The sequence below is a fragment of the Chelonia mydas genome, chromosome 2 (genome assembly GCF_015237465.2).
Source record: "Chelonia mydas isolate rCheMyd1 chromosome 2, rCheMyd1.pri.v2, whole genome shotgun sequence".
NCBI classification, from domain to species: domain Eukaryota; kingdom Metazoa; phylum Chordata; order Testudines; family Cheloniidae; genus Chelonia; species Chelonia mydas.
Window position 1 is genome coordinate 98,104,540 of NC_057850.1, and position 21,120 is coordinate 98,125,659.

The window sequence follows — 21,120 nt, forward strand, 5'->3', positions numbered from 1 at the left end:
GTTTGTGGGGATCAAGGAAAAAAAGACTTCTGCTTTTCGACTAAACTCTGTTTTGTTGGTATCTCATTCTCTCAAACCTCTTCCACCTTCATTTGTCTGTTTTGTCGACCCGATGTATCCTGTATGATTATAGATTATTACTATAGATTATAAACTCTCTAAGGCAGGGATGGCTTTCTCTGTTATTTGTGCAGTGCCCAAGGGATGCTGTGGATCTTTGAATGGGATCCTTTGATGCCACTGTATTGTAGTAGAAATAATAATAATAGAGATTCTTGGAATCCATGCCTTCCTTGAGCAGTAACTTGACAAAATTAATTCCCTGTAAATTAGACAAGAGTCCAATGTTCCCTCCAATTTTTGACAGGCTATGTATGCAAAAAATTTCTTCTGTGAAAATTTTTGACAGGCCATGTGTGCAAAAAATTTCTTCTGTGAAAATTGTTGTGCTTCTGTGCAAATTTTTGTGCACGCAATGTTTTGCCGTGTGCGTGGAGTTTAGGATCTGTGTGCGCGCGCACAGCTTAGAGGGAACAGTGGACAAGACTAGAATGCTTCAGATTTTAGTATTTACTATCATACATAGAGTTTGTGGAGAAGCATCAACCACAAGGAGCGAGATGATGTAGAGAAGCCTGCACTGCTGTTTTCTGGGTAAAGGGCTTTAGGCAGGGATTTTCAAAGGAGCCTAATGGAGTTAGGTGCCCAAATTCTATTGAATTTCAGCAGGAGTTGAGTGACTAATTCCCTTAGTCTTCTTTTGAAATCCCATCCTTAGTCTCCAGGGCTGGTAATGCAGTATTTTTCATGAGAACTAAATACATCTCCAGGTTTTGGCTCCAATTCTGCAAAAATTTAAGCATGAATATGTAGCCTCATTGACTTCAAGTGTTGGCTGGATCAGAGCCCTGTTTTTTGTTCTGTTTTGTTTTTAAAAAACTTGACCTTCAAGTATAAATTCTTCCAAATACATTTCTGCTTCTTTGGATGAAGCCATTAATGTACTAATAGGTAGTAAGGGAGAGAAAATCATCACTGAGGGCAGCAGTGAATTTTAAAGCAAGCAGAATTATTTAGAATCCCTTTCCCATTATAAGTGGAACTTCTTGAGCAATAACTACTGCAACAAAGTTTCTCCTCTGCCTGGGTGGGTCTTGCGCTTAATGGCCGATTTGCTTGCCTTGGAGCTTAACAGCAGCCCTCAGTTTGGCCATTTTTGTGAACCCACAGTCCAGGTCAGCTCCTCCTGTGTCTGACCAGGAGTTGGGAGGTTTTGGGGGAACCCGGGCCTGCCCTCTACTCCGGGTTCCAGCCCAGGGCCTTGTAGAATGCAGCTGTCTAGAGTGCCTCCTGGAACAGCTGTGCAACAGCTACAACTCCCTGGGCTACTTCCTCATGGCCTCCTCCCAACACCTTCTTTATCCTCACCATAGGACCTTCTTCCTGGTGTCTGATAATGCTTGTACTCCTCAGTCCTCCAACAGTATGCATTCTCACTCTCAGCTCCTAGCGTCTCTTGCTCCCAGCTCCTTACACGCGTACCACAATCTGAAGTGAGCTCCTGTTTAAACCCAGGTGCCCTGATTAGCCTTCCTTAATTGATTCTAGCAGCTTGTCTGTCTTAATTGTCTCCAGAAGGTTCCTGATTGTTCTGGAACCTTCCCTGTTACCTTACCCAGGGAAAAGGGACCTACTTAACCTGGGGCTAATATATCTGCCTTCTATTACTCTCCTGTAGCCATCCGGCCCGACCCTGTCACACTACTAAGTATGAAAGAAAAAAGATATTAAGATATTGGGAGACGCATTCTTCTCTTGATCATCACATAAATACTCATTTATTTGTTGATTGAACTTTGGTGGAAGTAGCCTTGGTGGCACAGAGATAATTTCAAAAGTTCCCCACACAGCAGCAGCGCAAACTCTAAACATACGTGATAAGGGAGAAAGAAGATGTATAGGGCCCTACCAAATTCACAGCCATGAAAAACCGTCACGGACCATGAAATCCGGTCTTTTGTGTGCTTTTACCTTACACTATACAGATTTCATGGGGAAGATCAGCGTTTTTAAAATTGGGAGTCCTGACCCAAAGGGGTCACAACGTTATTTTAGGAGGCTTGTGATATTGCCATCCTTACTTCTACATTGCTGCCTTCAGAGCTTGGCAGCCAGAGAGCGGCGGCTGTTGGCCGGGCACCCAGCTCTGAAGGCAGCGCCCCGCCAGCAGCAGCACAGAAGTAAGGGTGGCAATGCCATACCATGCCACCCTTACTTCTGCACTGTTGCTGACAGTAACTCTGCCTTCAGAGCTGGGATCCTGGCCAGCAGCCGCCGCTCTCCAGCTGCCCAGCTCTGAAGGCAGCACTGCCGCTAGCAGCAGTGTAGAAGTAAGGGTAGCAGTACCGTGACCCCCCCCCCCACGCCTTTTTGGGGCAGGTCCCCTACAATTACAACACCATGAAAGTTCAGATTTAAATAGCTGAAATCATGAAATTTACGATTTTTAAAATCCTGTGACCGTGAAATTGACCAAAAAGGACTGAATTTGGTAGGGCCCTAAATTTAATTTTTGCTCCTACATTTCTTTTCCATTTCCTTAACCATTTCTGTTTACCCTCTGAAACATGAGTGGAATTTGGTAAGAGTTATAGAGTCAATTCCTGTGATCTTTGACAGACTATGTGGACACAAAATGGACACTACAGGCTTCTTTTAATTGTTATGGCTTGTAGGTCTGCGATGCTTGGTATGGGTGCTTAGTTAAAAATAGCTGTCAGTGTATATGTTAGTCACATGAGCAACCCCTCTTCAAAACACACGGATTTTTAACTTTTAACTTCATTTTGTCTCGATTCAGTAAGTTACTTAAGCACATGTATAACATTAAACACATGAATAGTCCCTATGTTCTTAGAGTACCTTGGTAAATCTAGGCCTTTAAGAATTGTGTTACTATGATGCAAAGTAGTTTCAAAGAAATCCTCTTGTTTTATAAAAGATTTTGGAGGGTTTTTTGGTTTTGTTTTTTTAAGTTTTAAAGTAGAATACATGTTTTCTTTAGCTGTAAAAGCACAATCAAGGCAACGTGATAAGTGAGTCAGTGTTGTAAAAGTAAAACTAATTTTGCCTTCACTCACATGAGCTATAGAAGGAGGAAGCTTTATTGTCCCTGGGAAGGTGATAAGGCAGAGTAATTGTATATTATACTGTCCTGGAACATCTGCCTGAAGACTGTTGGAGCAATTCATCTATCATGGACGATACAGCATGTTTTGTCTTTCTGCTCTAACCCATCCCCACTGCTGGCCTGCACGAAGGTTTTGATAGGGCCTGTGCCTGGGCTGGGGCTCACATTAATCAGTCCCCTTGTTCAACACTCCAGCTGACATAATTACAACCTGCGCACAGCAGTTATTCAAGTCGAGTCCTTGTCACTCGTGGTGCGAAACTACACAGCTCAGATCCCGAAGGAGATTGCCTTATCACACAGAACAAGGGCTCACAGGAGTTGAAGAGAATAGAAATGGGAAAATGTCTTCCGGGAGTACTATATATTCCTTTAAAATAAGACATTTGAGAGACTTACAAGGGACAAAGAGAAGCATTGTGCAAGGTCTGAAATGAACAGGTTATTATTTTTAAAAGGATTACACAGGCCATTTTTGTGAAATGGACATGGATTATTAAATAAATTCAGTGGTCTCTCTCTCTTATCATTCAATGACTCTGCCCTATTAGTTTTCTTCAGAAGTGATAAAATAGTTTTAGACTTGTAAAAGGTTTAAGTATCTCTCAGTAGAAATCATCAGAACACAATCAGTAAAAGTGTAAGTATTATACCAGTAAAATTGGCACACACATAAGGGAAAATCTGTAAAGATCAGAGTTAAAGGTAAGGGAAAGTGCTTGCAAAAGGGCTTTCAAAGATGAGCAAGTTCATTAGTTTCTGCTGTAGCATGGTATAGGAATGTGAAAGATGAAGCCGGGAAACTGGCTTCATATTTTACCATTTTTTTTCCTCTCTTCATATTAACCCTCGATGGGACAGAAAGCAGATCTACAGCACTGTGTAGAGTTTCCCTTCCTCCCTTACACACACTTTAAACTTTTATTACTAAAATAGTTATTTTTCCATGACAGAACATTTAAGTAACCTAAGTGTAGGATGATTTACGTGATTTGGATCTAATAAAAGTCTCCAGTAAACCATGTTCTTATTGGGACTTCAGTGCAGAAAGTTCTCTTAGCATTCAATCCATCCCCCGCCCCCAGCCCTCCCGAGTGTGGGGGGCGTTCTCCCATATGGTTAACCCAAATTTAAGGCAAATTCTTCACTTTTGAATCCATGGGCTAGCGAAGGTGCTGTGAAACATGGATAATGATTTCTGGTCTCATTAAAATTTTATTCCTAACACTTAAACGTATATCACTGGTAATGCATATTGTTGGAAAACCTACAGTAAATTATCTTTTATTGGTGAGTGGGTATGATTTTTAGAGAGTAAGATGCCTTATCTGAAGCTAGGAGTGAGAGTGCTAGAAACACTTTTAGTTTATACTGCTCACACCATTTGTGTGCACTTCCCTTTGTGTATAATATAGGTTAAATGCACAATTTTCCAGAGTATTGCATCAACCGTACACCATTTCATAGTTTCTCTTGGTGATTGTGCACAGCACATTTTACTTCATGTGTGACTTTTCTCTGTAAAGTGACTATATAAGAACACCTACTCCCTGTGAGGCATATCTACTTCCTGTAATGACAAAAATAAATGTTGCTGCTTCCTATTCTCGCAGAACCAACACACTGATGGGAAAAGGAGCTGTATTCTAGTCTCACCCCACCTGTCACTAACAGGATTACTAGGTAATCTCTAACTGCAGTGCCGAACACTGCTGTTAGCTACCCCTGTGCAGACAATGATGCTGTGAAGGCAGGATAATGACATTGCACAGATGTAACTGAGGGCAAAAATTGGACCTGCACATTATTTATTACTGCTGATGAGCCATGAGATTCCATTTTTAAACTGAGCACATTTCCTGTGGAAGTCAAAGAAAGGCAACAAAAATGGAACCTCATGGTGACATTTTTCAGAGTTGAACCACACTTTTCAAGGATTTAGAGGTATAAGCCCAGAAGGACCATTAGATCACGTAGTCTGACCTCCTATATAACACAGTCCGTAGAATTCCATACAGTTACTCCTGAATTGAGCCCAATAGCTTATATTAGACTAACGCACACTTTCCAGAAAGTTATCCAGTATTAATTTAAAGACATCAAGGGATGGAGAATCCATCACTTCCATTCGTAGTTTGTTCCAAAGGTTAATTACCCTTACTGTTAAAAATGTGTGTTGTATTTCTAATTTGAATTTGTCTGGCTTTAAATTCTAGTCATTGGTTCTTGTTATGGTGTTCTCCACTAAAATAAAAAGCCTTTTAGTACCCAGTAAAGGTACTTTTACACTGTGATCAAGTCTTCTCTTGATCTTCTTTTTGATAAACTAAGCAGATTGAGCTAAGTAAGTCTCTCACTGTGTGGCATTTTTTCTAGCCCATGAATAATTTTTGTAGCTCTTCTCTGCACCCTTTCCAGTTTTTTCAACATCCTTTAAAAAATGTGAATACCAGAACTGGACATAGTATTCCAGTATTGGTCTCACCAATGATGTACAGAGAGGCAAAATGCCCTCCCTACTCCTACCTACTACTGTCCTGTTTACGCATCCAGGAATTGCATTAATCCCTTTTGCGGCAATATGATGCCGAGAGCTCATATTGAGCTGTTTGTCCACAATGACTCTCTTCGGAGTCCCTGCCTTTCAGGGTATTGTCCCCCATTCTGCAGGTATGGCCTACATTCCTTATCCCTAGGTGTATGACCTTGCATTTGGCTGTATTAAAATGCACCTTGTTTGGATGGGCCCAGCTTACAAAGCAATTTGGATTATCTGTATGACTGCCCTGTCATCATTATTTACCATTTCACCCGTCTTTGTGCCATCCAAAAATTTTATCAGCAGTGATTTTATATTTACTTTCAAAATTAATCTTTCAGGAAATTAAGATTTAATTCCAAAGATAAATCTGAGTAGTTGAAATGAGAGAGAGAATGGTCTCCAGCTTTATGGGGTGGTGGGAGTGGCAAAGTGTGTGGGGGGGGAGGCCTGTAGAACAGAGGTAATAGAGACAATACTGCTCTTGACACTAACCCAGGCAGCAGAGCAACAGGACGTGCCCTCTAGGGAGCTCTGTCTGCTACCAGAATGGCTGAAAGAGCTGACATAAAGGCCAGTTGGAAGAAGGGTCATCTGCATCCAAGACTGAGAAGCAGCTTTCAGGATCTGCTGCTATCATCTGTGACTTCAGCAAAGTAAGGCGTCCTTTTCATCTCCCTGCATCCTGCAGAATCCAAACCCTTTCATAGTCTCCATCTGTACATGTATGTTTGTGGAAACATTTTGTGCCTCACTGAGGTTTCCCAAACTGTGTGTGTACAGTGACTTGAATTTTTCAGTGTAACTTTAGGTGGTCATTTAGAAAAGTACAATAGAAAAGGAGTTGCCATTGAGGGGAGGGAAAGGAGCATCTTCACTTAGTCTTATCCCATCCAGTTTTTTTTTTTTAATTGAATGATTTCCCTGGCCATTTCAGCAGCATACTTAAGCAAGCACATAACATTAAGCTCATGAGTAGTCCCATTGAAATAGTCAACAGGACTACTGGTACTTAAAATTCCATGTGTACTTAAGATTCTTGCTGAATCCAGGCGTGTGTTAGTTAAAGCTCCCATTCCCACTTTGATCCTCATGATCTGCCCAGCACCCTCCCAAGACAGGTGTGTGTCTCTTACGTACAGCAAACCCTCCTCTTCTCGAGCCAGCTTCTTCAATATCCAGCCTGAAAAAATAAAAAAGGAAAGGGGGGAGGGAATCCCCCCAAAAGGAATCCAGTGATTCTCAGCTAGTGTGAAATTCAGTCAAGAGCAAAGATCTGATGCATGATAATCCCCTCCTGTTTCTGCCACTTAAACCCTTGGTAAGGCCATGCAGGGGTGGGACATGCACACGAGGTCTCTGCATTCTTTACATGCTTCTAAGGGGCATTCTGGGACCAGCCCCAAAAAGGCTTGATCAGAATTGACTGTTGAGGATAGGCCTTCAGACACACCACTGTATGTACATTACACAGATTCAATGGCCAGAAACCCCATAAGAGGTTGCAAAGAGAGGTTGCAAGTATTGTTTGTCCACCATAGCTTTGGAGGGAATGATGTTGCAGCGTGCCTATACGTTGCAGAGAGGAAGGGATGGATTATATCACTCTAGCACCTCCATAGTTCCTTTCAAAAAGCCCATTTACTATAATTTGGTATATGGAGGAGTAAAATTGGCCCACTGAGATCAGCTTCTTAAGAGCATACATTTGATATAATCAGTTCCTTAAAATTGGGCTACGTGCACTATAAATAAAATTGTGAATATTTGGCCCAAACTACAGTTTGGACACAATATTCTGCTGAAGAAAACTGGGACACAAGTAGTAACTTATCTGTTTCCCATCCATTTCAGTGCTGATGCACTAATTCTTGCTGCTGCCCTACAGGGCTCTGCTACTTTTTAGCAGCCAGCATTGGACATCTGTCACACATACTGTGTGTCATAACAAATAGATCATTATAAAAATACAGAACTATCAGTGTAGAAAAGCTGAAAGAATTATTATAATTAGGAACGAGTGTGACTTCAATACTCTCTGAGTAAATCCCAAATAGTTTTTCATTATTTTCTTTGTGAAACATACGGTATGTAGTTAAACAGTATGAACGTGGATTATTCTGTTTTACTGTTGTTTCATTGTTTCTGTATGGCAATACGCACTACTGATTAGGCTGCTTCATTTGTGTGGTGGTTTTGGCTGTGTTTTTTCAGTCATGTTAGCTCAATCGAATTAGCTTAACATGATTGAAAAACCTCATCCAGACACAGGCTAACACATGTTCAGATGTTTTAACCAGTGCCTTGACATGGCTTTTCAAACATGTTAAGCTAACTCGAATGAGCTAACACTATTGAAAAGCACATCCATTTACCTCATTAAGAGAGGTACTCTTTGGGCTTTGTCTGTCTTTTAGGGCCTGACCTCTTTGTAACCTTCCTGTAGTGTTGCCAACTCTAGCGATTTTATCATGAGTCTCTCAAAATTTGATGTTTTTCTTAAAGCTCCAGCTCCTAGATTTATGTGAATCTTGGAGCTTTCATTTAATAAACAAAATGTTAAGTTTCTAACTCTCCTGGCTGCGAGGAATAGCTTGGAAATGTGACCCAAGTACATCCCAAAGGCTCAGAAACCAGAAGACAAAAAATTAAAAAAAAAAACCAAAAGACCTTATGAATTTTAAATTAATCTCATGATGATATTTTGAGGCTTGGCTCATGATTTTTCAGGAATCGGGGCTGGCAATACTTCTCAATTGTTTCCCTCTAACGCTGGGAAGGTATGTTTACACTAAAGTTTTTAACTTGTGTACTGGAACAAATATTTGTGGAGTCATCCAGATTAACATGTACAAACATGGTAGCAAACTCGAATTAATTGAAATCAATTAACTTGAGTTCAAAACTCTAGTGTAGACAAACCTTGAGTGCATAAGCTGTTTCTTCTGGACTGTCATGAGTTAGGCAGGGAACTTACGTCCTCAGTGAATGTTGTGCCTGAATAAACTGGTTTCTCTGCTAACACAAAAATATTGGCTATGAAATGGGGCATCCTCAAAGAACAGAAGCAGCCGTTTGTTTTCACTTTTCTTTCTTACTGAAACAGACTGCATGTTGAACAAACTGATTGGAGAAAAGGTCGTTTCTGATGGAGTGTTCATGGAAGACATTACAGCTATTCAGCTAGCCCCAACTATAGGCAAGGACCACTCGTTTGAGAGATTTTGCATTTTCTGGCTAGGGATTGGCCACTTTTTAATATATGGTTTCAGAGTAGCAGCCATGTTAGTCTGTATCTGCAAAAAGAAAAGGAGGACTTGTGGCACCTTAGAAACTAACAAATTTATTTGAGCATAAACTTTCGTGAGCTACAGCTCACTTCATCGGATGCATTCAGTGGAAAATACAGTGGGGAGATTTATATACACAGAGAACATGAAACAATGGGTGTTACCATACACACTGTAAGGAGAGTGATCAGGAAAGGTGAGCTATTACCAGCAGGAGAGCCGGGGGGGGAAAACCTTTTGTAGTGATAATCAAGGTGGGCCATTTCCAGCAGTTGACAAGAACGGAACTGCTGGAAATGGCCCACCTTGATTATCACTACAAAAGGTTTTTTTCCCCTCGCTCTCCTGCTGGTAATAGCTCACCTTACCTGATCACTCTCCTTACAGTGTGTATGGTAACACGCATTGTTTCATGTTCTCTATGTATATAAATCTCCCCACTGTATTTTCCACTGAATGCATCCGATGAAGTGAGCTGTAGCTCATGAAAGCTTATGCTCAAATAAATTTGTTAGTCTCTAAGGTGCCACAAGTCCTCCTTTTTTAAATATATATAACTTTTAAAAAATTGGTGAATCTGGTTGGAAAATGTAGTCAATAGCAGATTTCTTGTGTGTGTGTGCGTGCGCCTCTCCCCCCCGCAGTCGTATTGGTATAATATGTACAGTTTTATTAGTTGTGTTTTCACTGACTGCTGAGTGAGACTACCGTGGTTTGGGCTGTTTGCAGGAGTTTGTGTTAGTAGTTTTCTGACATATCAGTTGGCGCTCGGTAGCAATCGTTTAGGGAATTGCCATCTGTAGATAGGGTTCTTTGTTTAACTAGTGGATGGTATTTTTGTGGCTTGCTTTAATTTTATTGCTTAGTGGTGAATTTACATTCTGAATCACAGTTTTGGACTAGCGCTTTTAGGTGCTGAGCATCCTCAATAGCCATTGACTTAAGTGCAAAGGAAGGTTACAGGACTGGGCCCCTTCTTCTGCCGATTAGCTAGTGTGTGAGAAATAATTCACATTTTAAAGCTTAAAGTAACTTTTTGCTCCAAAATTGAATATTTACATCTCTATCATGGGGTTTTATTTGTTTTGGTTTATTTTTCATATAGCCAAATGCAAGGACATACATTTAGGAACAAACACTCTAGGTCACATTTACGGGATGAAGGGCTGGTGTTTGGGAATCAGGAACTCTGAAATGGACTTAAAGGTCATGGTGGGTTAACCACTGAATGTGCACTCTTGAGTTGTGGCAGCTAAGAGAGCTAACTTGATTCCGGGATGTTTAAGCAGGGGAATATTGAGTAGAACTATGGAGTATAGAACATTAGTACGATCATTACTGAAATACTGTGTCCAGTTTTGGTGTCCACATTTTCAAAAGGATGTTCACTAACTGATAGCTCTTTTAGAAAAGAGGTACAAAACTATTAGATGTCTGGAAACCGACCTTACAGTAAAATTAAAGGAGTTAAAGTTACGAAAAGGTTAAGAGGTGACTTGATCATGGTCTACAAATGCCTACATGAAGAGAAGATTTCTGATGGTAGAAGACAGTTTAATCTAGCAGACCAAAGCATAACAATAGCCATTGGCTAGAAGCAAAAGCCAGACAAATTCACATTAGAAACATGTCAGTTTTTTAACAGTGAGTGTCATTTACCAATGAAACAATTTACCACTTTCAACTACCACTAACCACTTTCTTCATCACATAAATTACTTAAGTTAAGTTTGGATATCTTCCTACAAAAGACCCTCTCATTCAGCCCAGATGATATGGGCTTGGTGCATGAATCATTGAGTGAAATTCTATGGCCTGTGTTATGTAAGAGAACAGACTGAATGATCATAATGGTCTCTCCTCGTCTTTAAATTTATGAATCCTTTTGTTTTTAGTTTAAATCATAACTGAGAGTTTAGCTAATGATAGCGAGTTTTCGAAATTGGGGTTTGGCTGTTTTCTATAAGTATTGAGTGAGACTCCTGTGATTTGGCTATTTTCTGGCTAGTAAATGGGATTAGGATTCTATGGCAATGTAGATAGGTTTCAGCAGAAGTTTGCTTAATTTCCATGACTGAAGTTGCTATTCCTATAAGAAATTATCTATTTTTAAATGTTCTGCTACTTTGTTAACTGCTGGATCAAAATCCTGCTTGCCATTTCTATTTGTTGTAGTTTGTGCTGCAGGGTTTAATCAGGGGTGTGAAACATACGGCCCAGGGGCTAGATCTAACCTGTAGAACAGTTTCATCCAGCCCCTGGACTTCCCATGAATCTACTGGCATGTTTATACAACCCCAGAGTCCGCACTATGGGAGATGTGATTTGTTCAGGCTCCAGTGTGTTGTGCTCTAACCTCTGCATGTAGACCTTGCTAGTGTGCATCATGTGTACAGGACTGTGTACATCAGCGTGCACTAAGGAACATGTAGTGTGCACCATCAGAGTCCATATGGACTGGTGCACTCTACAAATCACACTCCCCTTGTCCAGACTCCAGGACAGCAATCCAGCAAAACCTTGTGTACAGATGTAGAACCACTTAGTTGCATTTAAGAGGCTCTGGAGAGGCATCAAGTAAATGTAAGTAATTACCAACAGGGTTTATCTTTACCTATTTCTCGTTTAATAACTTTGGTGAATGTATCAGGCCTATCATATGAAATGAGTTTGACACCCCTGGTTTCAGTAGTGCAGAGGGCCTTCTGCAGGCCCTCTGCATCAGGGTGAACTTCACCCATACTAATGCAAAGGGGAAACTTTAAATAAATATTTTTAGTCAGTCTGCTATATCACTGTGTTTCTTTTCAGATGTAAGTAGTGACATACATACAGTTGCCAGATGTACTTCCAGTTTTGTGCAATCCTGTATAGAAAGAGGCTGTTTGTGCTGAATACCCTGGAGAAACTTTTAAAGAACAGTTCATTTTTTGTGAGAATATGAACCCTGAAATATGCTATGGTCTCTAAGACCTAGTGGATGAAGTAATAAGTATTATGTCCCATTCATGCCTTGAAACCTTCCATTTGCATGCTTGCAGTGTCTTTTCAAGATGGTGGGTACTGCGTAATTGAAGAGTGTATCCTGTGTATTTCAGTAGCAGACCATTTGAATAAAAATTCTTGGAGAGTGGTAGGAAGTGAACTATTCATCTAGGCATGCATATAAAATCTTTGAAAACATTATTGTGTGCAACTTGCATTCTGGATGGGCAAGTTTAGAAAACTAAACTCCAGAGTTAATAAAGTAGATTTTTTGACACTTTTAAATCGTACCAGAATGCCTGTTAGAAGGATGCCTCTTAAGATTTCTATTAGCAAGAGGAACATTATTCTGATTATTAATACTATCTCCATCCACTTCCTTTTGGACTCTGGCATAATTCATTTCTAGCTCTAAAATCAACATTTTCAGGATTGGTTACAAAGTAACAAAAAGAAGGACACCACAGTAATCTCTGTCTGGCTGTAGAAGTCAAAAGGAAGAAACTAGTCCCTTTGGCCCATATTTTTAAAGGTGTTTGGGTGTTTCTCCACCCAGCATTGCAAGGCCTAAGGCCAGGTCTACACTATACATATACATCGGTATAACTACTTCACTCAAGGGTGTAAAAAATCTACACCCTGCGTGATGCAGTTATGCTGACCTAACCCCTGGTGTAGATAGCAGTATGTCAATGCGAGGGCTTTTTCTGTCAACGTAGCTACTGCCTCTTGCAGAGGTGATGTGACAATTCTGTCACAGAGACCCCTTTGAGACTGTTACCTGATATGCTGAGACTACCTCTGAGCCTGTTTTCTCTGCCAGTTTGGGCCTCCAGAACCCTGCCTTGTTGATCCAGACACGCCAGTCTGCTCCAACACAGGCCCAGGGTCTGAACCACGCGCCCCAAAGCTGCAGCCTTAACTGAAAACAGCTTAAGAAGTGCTTCTGTCTCCAGCACCCAGACACCCAACTCCCAGTGGGATCCAAACCCCAAATAAATTTGTTTTACTCTGTATAAAGCTTATACAGGGTAAACTCATAAATTGTCTGCCCTCTATAACACTGATAGAGAGAGATGCACAGCTGTTTGCTCCCGCAGGTATTAATTACTTACTCTGGGTTAATAAGCAAAAGGGATTTTATTAAGTATAAAATGTAGGATTTAAGTGGTTCCAAGTAATAAAAGACAGAACAAAGTAAGTTACCAAGCAAAATAAAAGATAACACGCAAGTTTAAGCCTAATACATTAAGAAACTGATTACAGATAAAATTTCACCCTCAAAGATGTTCCAATAAATTTCTTTCACAGACCGGACTCCTTCCTAGTCTGGGCCCAATCCTTTCCCCTGGTACAGTCCTTATTCCAGCTCAGGTGGTAGCTAGGGGATTTCTCATGACTTCCACCTTTGTTCTGTTCCACCCCCTTTTATAGCTTTGGCACAAGGCGGGAGTCCTTTGTGTCTCTCTGAGTTCCCACCCTTCCTTCTAAATGGACAAGCACCAGGTTTAAGGTGGATTCCAGTACCAGGTGATATGGTCACATGTCCTGTGAGACCTCAAGCCTTCATTCTTTCTGGCCTGATTCACAGGAAGGCTTGCAAGTAAACAGAGCCATTTACAACCAATTGTCCTAGTTGAGGGGAGCCATCAAGATTCCCAACGACCATTAATGAATGGCCCACTCTTTGCATAATTACAATAGCACCTCAGATTTATGTTTCATATTTCTAGTTTCAGGTACAAGAATGATACATTTATACAAATAGGATGACCACACTCAGTTATGATACCTTACAAGAGACCTTTTTCATGAAGCATATTCTAGTTACATTATATTCATACTCATTAGCATATTTTCATAAAATCATATGGAATGCAAGGTAACAGGTGGATTAAGTACGTCAATGCGAGAAGCTTTCCTGTAGGAGTAGTAGTGTCCTCATTGAAGCGCTACAACGGCGCAGCTGCACCTGCTGCAGTGTTTTAAGTGTAGACCTACTAAGAATCTCAAATTAGATGAAGGCTCCTAAGTCAATTAGACTTTGCAACGCTGAGCAGAGCAACACCTAAATACATTTTTAAAATATAGGCCAAAGTAACTTAGCTTTAATCATAAAATGTAGAACTGAATATTTTTAAACCACATATTAAGTTTGCCCTTTAAATGGGGTGAGAGAGTAATTAGTTAGTTAAAATAGTGATGATGTGGGCCTACAATGTAATCCAGGGCTAAAATCGCAGGAAATTTTTGAGGGATATCCTATAATACAGTGGTTCTCAAATTTTGTACCGGTGACACCTTTCACATAGCAAGCCTCTGAGTGCGACCCCTTGCCTCCCCCCCCCTTGTAAATTAAAAGGACTCTATATATTTAACACCATTATAAATGCTGGAGGCAAAGCGGGGTTTGGGGTGGAGGCTGACAGCTCGGGACCCCTCATGTAATAGTCTCGCGACTCCCTGAGGGGTCATGACCCCCAGTTTGAGAAGCCTTGCTATAATACATTGTGATAAGATCATAGAAATAGCTTGTCTGTTGGCTTAGTTTCTCTGAGCAGACCCTGCAGGAACTCTCTCCAATTCTCTTCTGCCAACTCTAGAAGTCTCTTCTTTGTGTTAATATTTATTATTTATATAGAACAACAAATATACATAATATTTTACAAACACACACAAAAAGCACTGCCCCAAGAAATTACAATCTCAAAATCTGGCAGACAAATACACTGTATGGGACAAAAAAAATCGAACACAAGATGTTGAGGGTACAATCACAATATGGTGATCAACACTGGAAGACCTCTTCAAAAGAAGTGGCTTTTAAAGAAGCACTTAGCGATGAGGAAGGGCACACAAAGCTCTATTTCACAACTTTGTGTCTGGAGTTAGGTGCCTAAATCCACATTTAGGCACCTTTGGATAACTGAATCTCTGACCCCTAGTTAGGTACCTAAAATCTTCATATAGGTATATAGAGATTATATAATGTGGGTTTAGGCACCTCAGTTTAAAAATTTGGCTCTTAGTGGATGACATAAGGCATAAGGACAGAATAGGAGATGTGAAGTGGATAGTAGAAGTCAGTGGTAGCACTTAGGGGCGGAGGACTGGGTGGCGTGTATGGTGTGAGTGTGAGAGAAGTACTTGAGAGCAGAAATACTAGAAAGGGGGAATCTGAGAGTATAAAAGAATAATACTTCCACTTTTCATGTTCAAACAGTTGGCCACAAAAAAGAAAAGACTGAGATATGGACTAAGCGTTTAGAAGTAAAGGTAGAGAGGAAAGGATAAAAAGTAAATGATGAAGAAAACTTCAGACAATCTGACCACTATTTAAATGTCATCCTTTACTCCATAACATTTACCATAGTATTTTCCTTTCCTATGAACAAAAAGCTAATTGTGGCTTTCAGATACCATTATGGAACTGTTGGAAGCTACTGACTTACAGTGTCTGTACCACTGTACATGACTTATACAGGTGAGACCATTCTCCCTCCATCTGCAGCCTAACTTGAGGAAAAGGCTCCATCTCCCTGCTCATCATCACCTGCAGCAATCTTGGGGAGGTGAAGACTCCAAACAACACCCACAGTGCCCTGTAACAGCATTCTAATGGGGCTGGAGAAACATTTCATCTACCCCTGTCCATGCCTTGTAGCAGCACTCATTGCATGGAAGAAAGGGGAGAGGGAAAGTTTCCACTCCACTCCTGTATGACAGCATTTTCACATATCTATAGACAATAACTGCAAACTACTTCACTCTGTACCAGGAATATCCATTCTGTGAATGCCCAGTCAAAGATTGCCGCACATACATAAATTCATTCAAAATAGGAAATAACTTATATAGACAAAAACACACTTGTTCATATTAAAGAATAATAGTAATAATTTAACTTAAATTATATCTATGATAGTAAAAAGAAAAGGAGTACTTGTGGCACCTTAGAGACTAACCAGTTTATTTGAGCATAAGCATCCGATGAAGTGAGCTGTAGCACACGAAAGCTTATGCTCAAATAAATTGGTTAGTCTCTAAGGTGCCACAAGTACTCCTTTTCTTTTTGCGAATACAGACTAACACGGCTGCTACTCTGAAATCTATGATAGTGTTACTGGAATGCAGGCCAGTCTCTTAAAAGCTGTGTTTATTTATTTGGCTTATATAACTCAAGAGCTGAGCTAAAAACCCAAAGTCTGACTTTATTCAAATTTTTGAGGCAGAAGAATTCCTTCTGGGCTGAGTTCTTCATTGCCAAATTTCAGTATAAAGGGAATCTTTTTTATCTCAGAGTTTATAAACTCCTGAAAGTGGAGTTGATAACACAAAGGCTATCAGATGCTTAACTATCATCACTATTGCAACACTATAATATTTAGCTAGATGTTTATAATGCCACCATTTTAGCGCAGATACGGTACTTCTTAAAGTCACAGACATTTGATTTAAATTCCATAAGCATAATATGAAATACAATGTTTGGTGTTTTGTATATCAGATATGGAATAATGTATTTGCCAAGCATTAGGGATGAGACTGATAATGGAACAGGCAGTTAAGGCACAGTGAATAATTAAAAAAACATTTTATATGCAGTACATTATTGTCATGTCGTATTTAAGGGTATTACTTGGCTTCAGAAGTGCCTGGATTTGTGAGTTGTCACCTTCATGGGTTATTTTATTAGCACAATCGCTGCATTGCAAACTAATAAGGGATACCATTTGTAATGTCTTATGATTTCTTATTCCTAATTTATGATTAGGCCTTTCTGTGCTCAACATTTCAAACATTTCAGTTGATGAGTTGATCAGCACATTGCTGTGTTCAGTCACAGAACTTTTAATCATGGTCAAACAAATGAGACTTTAAGGTGGCACAGTTTACAGTGGTTTGAACAAGTTCAGAGATCAAATGATATAGCACTGCCCATGCACACAACTTGAGCAGACTATATTTCCTTCACAACTCTTAGGTTTCTGTAGAGCTTTCATATTTCTCAGAAATATTTTCAAGGTATTGAAAGAACAATTTTTACATAATGCCTTAGAGTTCATCTAAGGGAATAGTTAGTTTCCATATAGGTGCCGGGATTCTCAAAGCTCCCACATAGGCAGGTTTGGGCTGAATGCCACCTTTAGTGTCATGAACTATATCCTCATTTTATTAGAACTTATTTTAAATGTTGTTTATTTGTATATTTTCTTTTCCATTCACATTTGAAACTTATTTTATACAGTTTCCATTTAACTTTTGAGTAAAGTTAGTGTCCTTTAACTGCTGACATGTAGAATAAGTAGGGGAAAATAGAGTCTATAGTACTAATAAAGTATTCCCAAACTGAAATAAATGGAAGCACTTATATTCCTTGCTTTGTTACAGGTAACGTATATCAATTACTTCTGCTAGCAAACTTTTTTAGGATGTTGTAGGGTTTTTGTTTTAAATTCATACATACTAAATAGTCAGGAAATTCTAATTGAAGGATAAACTTGGGATGGAAATTTTGGTAAACTTTTTTGGATATAAATTCATTATTACTGCCACCCTTCACTCTGTTTTGGAAATGAGGTTAAAAACCTTTCAGCCTGAATTTTTCAAGTGTGTGAAATGTATCGCACATCTCTGACTTCTGTACATTCCAACTCCTGTGTGGGCAGAAAAACCCTGATTTAAATCAGGGTGTGTGTGTCTGTGTATGCATGTGCGCATGCAAAAGTTAGGCATGCACGCCTTTGAAAAGTTGACACACGTAACCTCTCCCAAGATCACTATGTAGAGTTTATAAACTCTGAAGGAGTTAATGGACTATCCTTACAAAATCAGTTGCAAAGACTCTGATGGGGTCTATGAACTTTGTAGTAAAGGTTCATGTGAACTCCATGTGAACTTTTAAATATAAGCATCAATGCTTACCTGCACCTAGACTCTAGTTAAAGGCATGGTGCTCAAAAAAGCCAAACAAATAATAATCAGTTTTGCTAGGCTAAGCTATTATGTTCCCTACTCACACGCCCCAAAAACATTAGAAGACTTTTGCAAAGGTAAAAAAAAACCTATTCATTTTGTTAAATTCTTAACCTTCCAGATTCATAATTAATCAGAAACTTCCGCACTTCCAGAGATTTCAACTGGAAGACATGTTTTCTGTTAAGAGTATGTCAGAATCTGGCATAAAATGGAAAGCTAGTTACTACCTTAACTTCTGAGACCCTACTGCCTCTCCATAATAACAGCAGGATTTAATTTTCAGTGCCTGAATACTGTTGGATGGTCTTCCTTCCTGCATATGGGTGCTTACATAATATAACTTAACTCTTTCTTTTCTTTTCACCTTTTAGGTCTAACTGCGCTGAAAATATCCGTAAGCATATCTTACACACAGGAAAGCATGAAGGAGTAAAAATGTATAACTGCCCCAAATGTGACTATGGAACCAATGTCCCAGTGGAATTTCGCAATCACCTGAAGGAACTGCATCCTGACATTGAAAATCCTGATCTAGCTTACTTGCATGCTGGTAAGACTATTGTCCTGTTTGTATACAGATGTATCACTTTTCTAAATGAGCACCCTTAAATGATTGCAATAGAAGTTCTGGGTCCTTTATGTTGCTATCATTTATTCTGAAGAAAAGCATGATTTTAAAATGGACTCAATCCACTTCAAGATTTCACTAAGGGATGAAGGTGATGTATTTACTATCGAGACCCATCTGCATTTCACACACAAATTATGCGTTTACATGTGTAAACGGGAGATATTCCCATCCAGTTTAGAATGCCACCTTTGAAACCTGGATGAATTTGTGTAGAAAAAGTATTGTTTATATTTTGTGTTCTTATTAAGAAAAAAAGGTGGAACAACATAACGACATCAGGAAATGAGATGCTAAATTAGTATAGTATTTCAAAATGCCTGCGAGTTCACAAAAATCAGCTGAAAACTTAACACTGTGCAGTATAACTGCAGAGAAGCAGACTTTGTTCATAGTACGTGAACAAGAAGCTGCTAGAATTAAAAAAAAAATAAATAGGATGTTGATGGTTTCATGAAATAGTGCAACAGGGCGACACCACAGTCTGCTTTTTCTCTTCCTGCTTCTGCCTACCTTTGTGTTGAATGTTAGTGTCAGAGTGCATTCTGGTCCTTCACTATCCTAGATGAAAGCATCCTTTTCTGTGCCCCTCAAAAAAAACAAAAAAAAGTACACGCAAAGAAAGTTACTATAGACTACAAGGTGCTAAGACAAAAAATGCTTATATTCTGTATTCATAGCACTGCACTGGGGTGCTGTGGCCCTTATCCAGCAACCACATAACCAGCTGCTTAAACTTTAAGTATGTGAGTAGTCCCATTGAAGTTAATAAGATACTCATGTACTTAAAGTCAAGCAGGTGTTAAGTGCTTTGCTGGATCTTGGTCTATTATCAGGGACATCAAGGGACTCGCCCACAAATGTGAATTAAGATTTTTCTGTGCTTTGTTGTCTATAATTTATTATTATTATTATTATTATTTATTTTTACAAGGTTTGTATAGAACCATTACTTTGCATGGTTCTTTACAGAGATTTAAACTACACATGGTCCCTTATTCCAAAGAGTTTACTTGCAAAATTAGATACCAACAGAATATAAAAATAAATAAAAGAAAGAACAAGGAGGGGAGAGAGCTAAACAAATAAAAATAATGTGAGGTATAGAAATAATGAGCAAATCAGATACTTCTGGAAGTTTTAAGTTGGAGATTAAGGTAGGACAAGGAGTAGAGAGCACAGGAATGGAAGAAAGCAAACCAAAAAAGTGGGTTTTGCAGAGGGATTTGAAGGAGGACAGTGAGGATGCCTGATACACAGGAAGAAGAAGGTTAAGACTTTCCAAGGGTAGGAGCAGCAAGAAAGATCAAAATGAGTGGGGGAGATGAGGAGCAATAGAAGAAGAGATGTAATCTGGGTCAGAGCTTAAACACAAGGATGAGGAGTTTGATTTCAATTTGGAAAGAGCCAGAGAACTTGGCAGTCATAAGTTGGGGATAGCAGTCAGAGCAGTGCAAAAAACAGATGAATTGCTGAATGTTGGAAAGAAGGGAGAGTCGGGGCAGCTAGAGAGAAGGAGGTTACTAAGGCTAAATTCTGCCTGTGTTACAGATATGGGGCTTCTAGTAAGTGCTCGGGTTAAATAAAAGCATTTTGGGGCCAAATTCAGTCAAGAAAAGTTTTCCAGAAAGACTTCTCCACACCTAAAGACTGTGTGTAACACTACCCACCAGTATTAGTGAGAGCTTAGGAACTTGTATGCAAAGTAACAAGTTACAAAACTTTCCTTGGCACCTTTATGTGCAGTCACCCAGTGTTTTAAAAAATCTTAGTATGTTCTAAACAACTGTATAGTTTTGTGAATGGAGGCAGTAAGCTTCATTGTGCTATGTCTTTCCAATTGCCAGGTATTCTTGTCCATTCTGACAGGTTTCAGAGTAACAGCCATGTTAGTCTGTATTCGCAAAAAGAAAAGGAGTACTTGTGGCACCTTAGAGACTAACCAATTTATTTGAGCATAAGCTTTCGTGAGCTACAGCTCACTTCATCGGATGCATACTGTGGAAAGTATAGAAGATCTTTTTATACACACAAAGCATGAAAAAATACCTCCCCCCACCCCACTCTCCTGCTGGTAATAGCTTATCTAAAGTGATCACTCTCCTTACAATGAATGTGTATGATAATCAAGTTGGGCCATTTCCAGCACAAATTCAGGTTTTCTCCCCTCCCCCCCCCCACACACAAACCCACTCTCCTGTTGGTAGTAGCTTATCTAAAGTGATAAGCTACTACCAACAGGAGAGTGGGTTTGTGTGGGGGGGGGGGGAGGGGAGAAAACCTGAATTTGTGCTGGAAATGGCCCAACTTGATTATCATACACATTCATTGTAAGGAGAGTGATCACTTTAGATAAGCTATTACCAGCAGGAGAGTGTAGTGGGTGGAGGTATTTTTTCATGCTTTGTGTGTATAAAAAGATCTTCTACACTTTCCAGAGTATGCATCCGATGAAGTGAGCTGTAGCTCACGGAAGCTTATGATCAAATAAATTGGTTAGTCTCTAAGG

At 39.7% G+C, this 21,120-nt stretch overlaps 1 protein-coding gene across 11 annotated transcripts in view; it reads left to right on the forward strand.

The window, feature by feature from the left end:
* Positions 1 to 21,120, forward strand: part of ZNF407 (zinc finger protein 407) — a 456,036-nt gene that overhangs the window by 307,462 nt on the left and 127,454 nt on the right. For all 11 annotated transcript variants that reach the window (XM_007054594.4, XM_037892933.2, XM_037892939.2 and 8 more), the window contains exon 8: positions 18,355 to 18,533. In XM_007054594.4, the coding sequence (XP_007054656.2) occupies positions 18,355 to 18,533 (179 nt within the window). The remainder of the gene's footprint in view (positions 1 to 18,354; positions 18,534 to 21,120) is intronic.